Source organism: Castor canadensis, chromosome 2 (assembly GCF_047511655.1).
Source record: "Castor canadensis chromosome 2, mCasCan1.hap1v2, whole genome shotgun sequence".
NCBI classification, from domain to species: domain Eukaryota; kingdom Metazoa; phylum Chordata; class Mammalia; order Rodentia; family Castoridae; genus Castor; species Castor canadensis.
Genome location: NC_133387.1, coordinates 59,250,558 through 59,262,793, shown reverse-complemented (window position 1 = coordinate 59,262,793; position 12,236 = coordinate 59,250,558). Strand labels below are relative to the sequence as shown.

The following is a 12,236-nucleotide window of genomic DNA, read 5'->3' as shown; positions in this document are numbered from 1 at the left end:
GGTTTTATTCCTTTTGCCTCCAGAGCACTTTATGAGCACAAATTCTTATTATGCATATGTTTTCCAATAAAAGCATCTGAGTTTATTGGCATCCAGAGGTTAATATTACCATTTTATGTTAAAGATGCAAAGAACTGAATAAAATGAAATGTAACTTTGTTATTCTCCAGACCAAAATATAGTTAGGATAAGTTAAAGAAGGAAGGCAGTTTTTGAAGATAAGTATTAATGCAGAAAAGCATAAATTTTGAACTTTACATAATAAAACATTGACATGTTATAGAATTACAGAATATGTTATCTTCTATGTAATTCCTATTTATAAATATTATAAATAAAAACAAGGAAATTAGTGTCACAATATCAACACAATTGTTGCTTGGGTGAGGAGAAGATTAAGATTGTAGCATACACAGGTTTCTGGGGCAGGCAATGTTCCCTTTCTTGACCTGTGTGGTGGGTCATAACTCATTTAAAACTTAATGCATTTGCACTTTTGACAACTATTTAATATTTTTAGTTTGTATGACAGATATCAAAGATGTAAAAATTTTAAATCTAAAGATTATTATCAGCAAGAAAATATATCTGTCTTTAGTATTCACTTAGCAAACATTCTTGCTTTCTACTTTACTAAACATAGTAATCTATTAAATAACCCTCAATATACCCTCTCTGCTTAACTTTGTATCATACTAGTCTGTAAGTACATGTTGCTTAAAATATGACATACTATGTCCTCAGTAAATAAGAACTGTAAGTCCATATGTGTTAGTAACAAAAATTAGGAACAAAATATTATTAGGAATATTGATATTTCATCTACCTATTTAGAACAGAATTTTAGAAAGTTTTTAAGGGGTATACACTGATTATTTAAATGTATTCTGAAATAATATTAAGTGGCTAGATCAGCTGGACACCTCCATTCTGAGCACCCCGTGATTAATAGTGTTGGATGGCAAATGTTTAGAAGTTGTTCTTCTTTAATTTCTCCAGTTTATATGGTTGCACTTACTACGATTTTGTTAAAGCATTTCTTGTTTTCACTGATTTTATCTAAGTTTGTGGGGAATGCTGAACTTCAAAGAAATAAGTGAGATGGGTAAGAAATACCAAGTGTACTATTACAGGGAAAGCCTTTCAATAAAAAACACTTAAGAACATTATTTTCAACTGAAAAATTTAGTATTCTAGAATTATAGATTAAAGAAGTAAATTTAAAATTTTAAAACATGTTCAAATGATTTTATTTTTCCTGAAGAAAGAGGAAATACAATGGCAAACATAACATTAAGAATACCAAGATTAGCTAATAAAAGTATAATTCTAAGAAAAGTAAAATTCAGTATCATCTGAAATATTAAGGTCAAGTAAAAAGAAATTAAAGCATACTGAGACATGTTTAGAGTGGTAAATATTATGTCTTTAATACATTTTTAGAGTGTTAAAAATGTAAAACACTAATGAGAGATAAACTATGTAGAGAAGAATCTCAAAATTTCTAGAAAATGAAATAGCATATAGAAAAACAAAACAAGAAAATCCTGAAAAAATAATTATATTTACTACTCAGATGTTTACCCATGAAACCTGAAGTTTCCTAGGACCAAATCAAATTTGAGAGCATAAATAATGTATCAACAACAGTACTTACTCAGCAAAAACCTTGTTTTGCTCTACTTTTCAAAATGATGAACACTTTGTGAATTAAATTCAATCATAGTAAATTGAATTCATGTGAATTGTGTTAGCTGTTCAAAATGTGGTCATCATCTATAGCAACCAACTACTCAGTACAACAATTTTGGAGTTAGCATAAGTGAAATAAGTATGCTAGCTCTTTAGAGGATGTTTCAGTGATCATAATGACTGCCAACAAGCATGTACCTGATGTGCTAGGGCAATTGACTTAAGGCCACTGGATTTGCCAGAGGAATGGCTTTCAATTTATCCAACCTTTATTTTCCTAGGAGTCGTTCACGCTTCAACTCAACATTACCTCATTTGATCTAAGTAAGATCATAAATTTTGGTCTCATATTTATCTAATTGTAAATTTATTTGTTTCATTTTCTTCACTCCAAAAAATCAACTTTATGAGAGTGGTTATGTAGATACAATCCAAAAAAATGATTGTTTTCATATGTAAAGTATCAGTCACCTTTTCTCCACCATGTGAAACCTTCCTTCTCTCCTATCTAACTTGCTTTGGTCACCCTCTTATTTGGTATTTCTTAGTCCCTGAGCATACTGTTATTGGAAAGCAATAAAAGTACACAAATCTACTTTGTCTATTATTCTCGCAAGCTCTACAGGAGCTCTGTATACTCTCCTTCTATAACAGTGCTGCATATGTTAAACAAATTTAATAATTATCTCCTGGATGAATAAATCATTTAAATTACCTGGTAGAAGCATCACAGATATGATCCAATGCCAAATAGTTAGAGCTGAGGAAGTGAAGTACTTACTGCTTTAAGTTACTGAAAAAAATCATGTGTGAACTTGACTGACACACATTTAGGATAATTGAGATCATTTTAGGGTAGAATTAGGTCTTTTCTGATAGGTAAGTATTGTACTTACTTGTTCTTGATGTTGACTAAGTGGTCTAGAGTGAACCAATCTTTCTGGCAGTTTTCGGTCCAGACCATGTCCATTTTCCAAACGAGACTCTCTGGGTTTATCAAACCAATCTGTTTCCTCACGACGCAAGTGATAAGCTTTGGAGACCATGGAAAATCATACATTGCAACCAAAACTAGTCAGATGGTTGAAGGCAGCAGACGTTGTGCAGTATTAATATGCACTAGGCTTGTTAACCACACATGCATTTCAGATAAAACTCCCTCCCAATGGAATCAGAAACATCATTTTCATTATCAGCTCTAAGGGGAAATTATGTTAAAATTTCATACCATAGAATAGCCAAGAAAAATGATGCACATAGAAGTTTATCCCAGAACAAAATAAGACCAAAAAAATCAAATTTTGAATCAGAATAAAATGATAGTTAGGTAATGATGGAACAGATAAAAGAACAGAGCTGTCATTATATTTAACTTCAGCCTGTCAGTTCCCATTTTATCCCCTTTCCCTCAAACTTAAAAAACAAAACAAAACAAAACAAAAAATATATGCCTTGAGTATGGTGGGGGAAGTTTCGGTTACTTTTCCACTGTTACATAAACTCAGTACCAATATGTGGCTACTGGATTTCACATTGACTGATTTAAAAAAAAATGGCATTTACAAAAATGATACTTGTTCAAACTATTCCAGGAGTTGGGGAAGGGGAATAAGGGAGAGCAGTGTCAGTGAACTGAAGTATGATATATTTCATACATTGTAAGAACTTTTGAAAATGTCATATTGTACCCCCACCCAGCACAACAATTAAAAAAAAAAACCCTTAGAGAAAAAAAACTATGGCATTTATATGACATTTGCAAATAAGCAAAAACATTTGTTTCTAAGAATTTCCCAAGTGTTATTGCCAGGGACATGTATGCCTTTAGTACATGGTGGATTAATATTAAAAATATTTCTTAGAATTTTAATACAAATAAATCTATTATTTTCTTAAAGCAAACTGATTTTGAAATTTTATTGAGAATTTGACTGCTTTTTAAAAAATATATACTATGATAAAACTTTACATCATAAAGTAGTTTGTTGAAAATGTGATCATATTTAAAATATACAGTTATTTTAAAATTTCCATCTCATTCCATTACTATTTCAGGTCTCTTAAGGCTATTCTGTAGTTACTAAGTATTCTATTTTACCTAGTAATTTGACTTTGGGCTGGGGATGTGTCTCCAGTGATAGAGCACCTACCTAGCAAACTTGAGGTCCTGAGCTCAAACCCCAGTACTGTCAAAAAAGGGGGAGTGTATTATAAATTGCTGTATTTTTTAAAAGGTCCCTGATTAAAAGTCTTTGGAAATTCATTGCTGACTCCTACATGGCAGATGGAGCATCCCTTCTCCAGTGCTCATCCTGAAGGATTTACTGAAGATACTGTCAACCTTTGCTTTCTTGAAACTGCAGTTCATATGATACTACATTTTGAGTTCTCCTCTCTGTATCATTGTGGTTTCCTTTTTGTGCATACTTCTGACTACATTTTTTCCAAAACTCCCTCCCTAGATTTTTTTCCATGCCATTCTCATCATATCCAAGGCTGGTCTGGACCATTCAGTGTATGTACTACCACATGTACAGGCTTGCTCAGTACTGCTGCTATTTAACCATAGCATTTCCTCCAATAAATATGGAACGAGAGAAGATATGTCATGGGGTAAGTGCTCTTATGTGAGAAATACAATAATCCGTATCTGGTTTGTGGTTGCTTATGTACTTAACTGCGTGCCTACTAGACTATCAGGTGCCTGGAGGCAATGCTGTCCTCCCTGAACACAAAAAGAAGGCTTTGCAATGGCATAACTTTAAATAAATATTTGTGGTATGAATTAAGAACCTCATTAATAGATGCAACTTTTCCCAATATACTCAACAATTACTATGGCGCACAGCATTATTAATTTGAAACCAAGCTACTAATTTACAAAAAATATTCAGTGTAACTGACATTTGATAAGCAAAAATAAAACAACTCCATTGTTTAATCATCATTCTCTGAAATTTTATTAGATTATCCTTAACCACACTAAGGATAGAAAAATTCTGTCTATGTCTTATTATTTTACCTTAATATTTTCATCAAAAGCAACCACAATAAGGACAGAAGAATTTTTTTATATCTTACATGTTTCTATTACCTTATTGTTTCTTACATGTTTCTATTACCTTATTGTTATCTTTTCATGAAAAGAAACCACAGTAAGGATAGAAGAATTTTGTCTATATCTTATATGTTTTTATTATTTCATCTTTATCTTTTCATGAAAAGACACTAATATCCTGAATAATGATGTGTATGAATTTATTTGAATATATAACTTTCCTAATTGCATTTGCAATACACATTTTTAGGAAACACAAATGTTATTCTTGGCCATAGCTACAAAAATGAGGCAGAATCTCAATCTGTTCTAAATTTTTACTGATTTATTTCCAATTCTTTTCACCTACTTTGGTTTTCTGCTATTTCTAATAATAACTCTACATATAATTGAATGAGGAGCTATCATCCCGTCATAGAAATATAAAATTAACCAAAAGCATTGAGAATGAATAACATGCTTCTATACTGGATTCTACCTTTCTCATTTAGAGCCAGTAGTACATAATGGTAATTGCTTATAAATGTAATTGTCTGACCTGTCATGTTAGGGTCACATTTTAAAAATAAATTTAATAAAAAGTAACATGTTCCAAGTTAATTCAAATAATTTCCTGGAGATTAAAATGCTCATTTAAAAAGTTTTTAATATTTTCTTGAATTCTTAAGTATAAAAATGCACATAACCTATTTTGGGGTCTAGTATTATTCACAGATAATAGTCCCATAAATAGTTTAATTATGCTCAGTAACAAATATTGGTTAACTTTTTTTAAAGACTATATGTACTAATTCTTTTGTGGGACACAGGATTAAGCACATTATAAAAGAATGTTTTCAACAAAAGATTTGTTGTAGTAGAAATAAATATAATTTGACCATTTATGGCTTAGCTGGTAACCATAAATATTAAGCACAAATTACATTTCAAAAACTAGATATAACTAGTGTACATCTGAAAAAATCTTATAGCCTATAGCATAAAGTTTAATTGAATTCAGAGAATGCATACAACAAACAACTTGAAGTTAAGTTTGCTTAGTCTACACTAAATAACCTGTTCAAAGTTATTCTAGGAATATTCAAATACAGAAATAGGATTATGTTTGCTAAAATGTATTTAAACATCTGTAACATTATGAGTTCATAAATGTTAGGAGTAATGTCATTTTAAAAAGATTTTATATTTTCCCTTAAATACCCAAAGATTCAAAAATCTGAAAGATTTCAAAAGAAAAGTACAGCAATTTTCAGTAGAGAAGAGTGATACATTTTTATGGTATGAAATCAAGAAAATGTATCACATTATATGATGCATACCTCTTAAAGTCACTACAACTCACAAACTTATTACATACTCAATTTAAGTCAATATTAAAGTTGTCTTTTATCTAATTTTGTATCAACAAATCTTTGTGAACATTTATTTGTCTAACTTCTAACTATATTTATCTCTTAAATTTCACTAAAATTGGTTTCTTCTTTGGTATCATCTTTATCCACTTCAGAATTTTGTAGGCTGCATGATGTTTTATTTAGTTTATCAAAACAATTTTGGAGCCTTGATGACTGTGAGTGTACATCAGTCAAACATGTAAATAAGAAATAAACACTCAGTTGTTTCACATATTGGGCTATCCATGAACATATTTAACACCATGTGGAAAAACATTTGTGAAGAATAAATGAATTTCTCCAATTCTTCCCTATCTGGAAAGAATATGCTCACCTATGTACACAAAAAGTTCAGTTCACACAGTGTTCAGTTATGCAATACATTTAGAGTTTTTGTTTTATTTTGTAAATGTGGCTATTGAAGACCATTGTTATTCTTCTGCAAGTTCTATGTATGTAAAATGTGTGTAAAATGCATATTAGAAAAAATAAAGAAAGCATTAACGGCTGTTTCAACATAATATCACATTTCTGGTAAGCTATGTCCATCAATTAAAATAATTGGATAAATTTTAAAAAGTACACAAATGCAGTGTTTTATTTAAATGACTGTCAATAAAAATGATCAATCCAACAGCCTGGAGAGAAGCATACAGATCCCAAAGTGACTGGACTATTGGGATTTCACATGGAAAGGCAGTTTGTCTTCCTTCACATCAAATGACTACTTAACTTCTGCAAAATCACATCTGTGTCTAGATACTAAAATAGGAAGACAATTCTTTTTATGAAAACACATTTTCCTGAAAGTCTTCAAGAAAGAAGTTAGATTTGAAAGGGAAAATATTCATGCCAGTTTAGTTCTTTGGAGTCTCCAAAGCAATGAAGTAAAGATGCTTTTATTCAAAATGTTTTATTTCCAGGACTATAACTCCACAAACATTAAAATGTAAACCAAAAAGGAAGTTAAGAAAAGAAAAAGAACTGAGATCCATTCTTGGTATGCACAAGGCTCTCCACAATCTCGTACCACTTCTCCGTCATGTTGAAAATTAGACTTGGACTAGATAATTTTCTAAGATCCTCAAGACATTATATGATTAAACAAAAAAGATTCATTTAAATCAGTTTTTAGTTAAGTGTGTGTCTGTCTTAAAGGAGTTGTTCAATATGAAAAATTACCAAAACAATTTAGGGCAAAAACAACAGATAATACAAAAAGCAAAGCCAGGGAAAAGTCAAATGAGCACACCAGGAAGGCTTGAACTGCAAATAGCCAAAATCCCAAAAGTAGTTTATAATTTTTTCAGTTTTAAATCTAAAAAAATACTTCTTACATACTGATTAGATTTTTAAAATTTTATTTAGTGCTAAATTTTCTAGCATGTAATGCAAAATTTACAAATGTGTTAATAATGAGAGATGTAAAACAGAAATCTTTTATTTAATGAAAATTATAGAATTCTGTATTATACTAATATCAGAAAATGATCCAAAAGTTCTCAAAAAGAGAACATTCTCTGAATTAGTGAACACTTATCACATAAAAGTAACATAAATCTCTACTAAAAAACCTAGGAAACTATTACTTAATGGCTGTAACCCAGTTGTGTAATAATTTCACAAACTGAAACTGACCAAATAGTTAAAAATTATTTCAAAAAATGAAAGACCCATACAATGAAAAACTTTCTATTTATGAATTTAAAGAATGGCCATATGTTACTGATAGAATACTAACAAAAGCAAAACAAATCAAGCAATTAAGACAGAACAATAAAAGAATAAACTAAAAATAATTACAGAAACGCATGCCACAAAATCTATACACAAGATAAAATTTCCATGTACAAGAAATAAAATTGAAGTAAACATGCAAAAGATGCAACCAGACAGATAGAATACATCCTTGGAGAAGGAGAATTAAACATGCAGAAAAATATGAGTTTGAGTTTTGAGAGCAGCAAAGTAGTTTTAGGCCCAATTTACCTTCACTGTCTGACATTGCATGTTGGAAGTCATCCATGATGAATGCTATATCGCGGTCATAACCTCGAGTTCGTGATTCCTCTCTCATGTGTTGCTGAACTTCAGGCAATGAATGACTTGATCCAAACTGATCCCTCGTGTCTGCAGATATTGGTGGTAGGGGTCCAGCTGCAGCCCTAGCCATTCCCATTGGCTGGCCAACAGGACTGAGTGGACTTTCTTCTTCAGAATTCTGGGCCACAATTGGTATCCTTCCTCTACTCTGGCTAATTGGTAAACTGGTAGGCTTAGTTCTGGCAGAGGATGATGCATGACTAAAGGAAACATCTAGAGCTTCAGCCTCCTGAGCTTTCAGTCTTAGTGAAGAGCTGGAAGAATCCCTTTTAATTGATAAATCAAGCCCATAGACAGAGGAAGGTCTGGAGGAAGGCCTGGATCTGCTACCGCTACTGTATGGTTTATCTGCTTCATCCTGCAGGGCTGACCGTATGGTACTCCCTAAAGTGCCTAGTCCTGAACCAAGAGATGATCCCATGAATTTTTGTTGGTCTGTAATATTTTTTCGGAGGCCAAAAGTGATGTCATCTTGAAGAAGTCTTGCTCTAGAAGAAATACCACCAATAGATGAAGTGCTAGAAGACATATAGCTTGAATAATCAGGTTCAAGGTCTCTGCTTTCTTGAATAGGTGAAAACTTGGACATTTTAGGGTCAATTATTGATTTCTTATGTTTTGACTGCTTTTGATAAAGTATGGCTGCTGGTAATTGTTTGGCTGCTTGTTTTTCAAGTGTGAGTCTGCTGATGCTATACTTTTCAGATTTTGGAAAATGTCTATAGCTAGTATCAGCATGGTAATAATGTGAAAGACCAGCAAGGTGATCTAAGCTCTCTGTCCCCCTACGGAATTCTTGTTTAATCTGATGTTTCAGAAGCTTTAACTCATATGGATCCTCCATTGGGTCTTCCTCTGCTTTCACATAACTATGTAATCTAGAAGAAGTCTGTAAAGGTGCTAGGAAATCTGTCACTTCTTGAGACCTACGTGTCTCAGTGGTTCGGAGGAGACGATCTGTTTTTGACAGATCCTTTTCATGAAGGCTAAATGCGGTGCTTAATGCTGCTGTTCCTTTGGTAATCTCTCCAATATCATCAATTAGGACATAATTTCGCGAAGTATGATGGTCAATATCTGCATAGAAAGAATCTGCAGATATACTTGATATTGGACTGCTTGCCATGCTACTTCTTTCCTCCAGGCCTATTCTCAGATCTAAACTATTGTATTTACTACCAAGATGGGAAACAGCATATGTATTATCCGTTGAAACAGGTGCTATCATCAGGGGCTGGTTGCGAATCACTTCATAGTTTGAAGTTATCTTGGGCTCCAAATATAATGTAGTTTGCCGTGGCTTCTGTTGTATCACCATCATCTGGGATGGTAACTGGTAAGATGGTTGTGGGGCTGGTGTAGCTTGTGGTGTGAAGGACATGGTTGCTACAGCTTGGAAAGTTGGTTGAGTCTGGTAAGGTGAGACTTGCTGATGGTACAGAGTTTGTTGTTGGAAATGGGACTGCTGGGTGAATGGAGTGGGTGCTTGGGTCGGAAGAGCAGGAGAAGAGTATTGATATGGTGTATAAGGACTAGTGGGAGGAACTAGTTGAGACTCCGTTTGGGTTTGTGGTGGTATAAACTGACTGAACTCAGTTTGGGGAGCAGTTCTTGGTCGCTCAATCCCATGCTGACTTTCTATTCGCGTTGGTCTGGTGCTGCTGACTTCACTGTCAGACATGTAGTCACGGTCCTCAGCTACCCCCTGCAGGTAGGCTCGTTCCCTTTTTTCTCTTTCCTTTAATAATGCCTCTTTCCTCCTGTTAATTCCCATTTCCAGGTACCGGAGCTTGGCATCAATCTCCTTTTCTTCTTCATCCAGTTCTGCTTGTTTCTTTCTAAGCTTGGCAGATTCCCTTTCCACAAGATCAAGCTCTCTGTCTATGTCCTGGAGAATCTTGGCTCGAGCCATGGTATTGGTTCTGCAGATCCTTCTCCTAGAAGCTGTGCCCATTGTGCTGTATGTTGACTGAGTTCCTGTGGAAGCCTCCTCAGGAGGTGGGTTTGGCAGTGTTCTCTTAACTTTTTTCTGGGTGCCAGAGGGTGTCATGGTTTGAGAGCCTTTTGCCTATAATCAAGAAAACAAAATATAGGACTTTATTATCAAAGAAAATGATAAAGACCAAAAAATTCATAATTTATAATTGATACTTAAATAAAAATGATTTCATGTATGTTGTGGCTATCACAGCATAATAAACTAAAAAACTCTAATAATCTTAAGTGTTGGTAACAATATACAATTCACTGCAAAATGTTATTCTTTCCTGACAAATTGGTCTGAAAATTATGCTTTATTATTAACCTGTAATCATAGAGGTGAGTTTTAAAATAAGTGCCAAACTCATTGTTATAATAGTTTTATATTTTAGACTCTTAGGAGAACTATTAAAAACTCATTTTCCATCAAAATTAATATGTATATGCATAAAATTAATTACTGAATCTATTCCCAAAGTACTAGTGTTGTCTGTCTAAAACCTAACTTACATTTGTTGAGGATGTTGGTTTACTGCACTAAATTCATATCACACCAATCTTACATATCCCACCCTTGGAGTGGCTATCATTCTTTTTCTAATCCCTGCCATATTTTGAAATGAAATCCTCAAATTCTCTCATTTTTTTCTCCCAAAAGAATAAACTGAACTAATTTCCTATTTAATATTAATATTTTCATTTTTATTTAAGTCTGTATTTTCTTTTTTTTGCTTTTATCACAGATTGCCAATTTACTTATTTATTTTTGTAGAACCACCAAATGGAAATTTTATTTTTTTTTCATTTATTCATATGTGCATGATATTTTCTTTAAACTTTAGTATTCTTTAATAATTTTAGTTTCTTCTTGGTGCTTTGGCAATTTCTACATGGAGCAAAAAGTACTGATTGTAATAAAAATTCATTAGAACCATTTTTGAATGTGATAAAGTATATAGTTGGTGAGCTGACAAGTATCTTTTTATTTTATTTATTTATCATAAACTTGCCTTCTGAGAAGCACAGGTCTTCAGGAACATATAATCGACTATTAGAAGACATAAGAGACCATTTGACTACTTACAGTTACAATAAACTTGTGCTCTTCAACATTGGTGAAGTATCAGTAACATATTTACAACTAGACCTCAGGTCTTCTGCCTCCTAATCACATATTTTTTACAAGATGCTATCTTTGTTCTTTCTCTTTTGACCCAAGCACATTAATTACTCTCTCTTTCTCCATTTACCAAATAATGATGGCAGAAAAATAACAGAAAATAGATGAGTCTATGAATTTTGGAAATGAAAATTATGGTTTATTAATTAGACCCCATTTGTCCAAGAGCCTGTGCTTTCGTTGAAATTTTTTATCATTTCCAAATTCATGTTTTAATCTGATTCCTGGTATCATTTTTCTGCTTATTTCATGTACTTCCAATAGTTGCTTCTTTAATAGATGTCAGGATATGAAACAATATCCCAACAATTTATTGGAGTTCATGTGCATTTCTGAACTTTAAGATGTTTGGGTGGAAATGAATAAATGCTATGAGTCTATGAAATAGCTTACAGAGATTCTGAAATTGTAGTTTTTTCATCCTCATGGAGAAATCTGAAGAAATATTAGGAAGACATATTTCCAAAGCAGCTGACTGCCATGTCACTTATTCTCTCTCCTCTTTAATTATTTTTATTTTATGTAACAGGCACAATTAAATCATAGAGCTCTTATGAGTATTCAATGAGACAACTGTGTAATAAGGTAGGCACCCATTAACTATTAGCTCCCTCAAAAATCTTATTTCTACAGAAAACCTGGGCTTTTGGTAAAACCATATTCCAAATATTTTTATAAATCCTTATTTACAAAAAATGTATATGCCACACCATTGAATATCAGTTGAGCAAAATTAGTAATAAAATGAAAGTTGAGTTCTGCTATTTTCTTTCTTTTTTGGCAGTACTAGAGATTTAACCCAGGGCTTTGTGTTTTCTAGCAAACTCTC

At 32.6% G+C, this 12,236-nt stretch overlaps 1 protein-coding gene across 5 annotated transcripts in view; it reads right to left on the bottom strand.

Moving 5' to 3' along the window:
- Pclo (piccolo presynaptic cytomatrix protein) overlaps positions 1–12,236 on the bottom strand; it is a 371,116-nt gene that overhangs the window by 133,495 nt on the left and 225,385 nt on the right. For all 5 annotated transcript variants that reach the window (XM_074064870.1, XM_074064869.1, XM_074064871.1 and 2 more), the window contains exons 7-8: positions 8,134–10,315; positions 2,589–2,725 (exon numbers count right to left, since the gene is read on the bottom strand). In XM_074064870.1, coding sequence (XP_073920971.1) covers positions 2,589–2,725; positions 8,134–10,315 — 2,319 coding nt within the window. The remainder of the gene's footprint in view (positions 1–2,588; positions 2,726–8,133; positions 10,316–12,236) is intronic.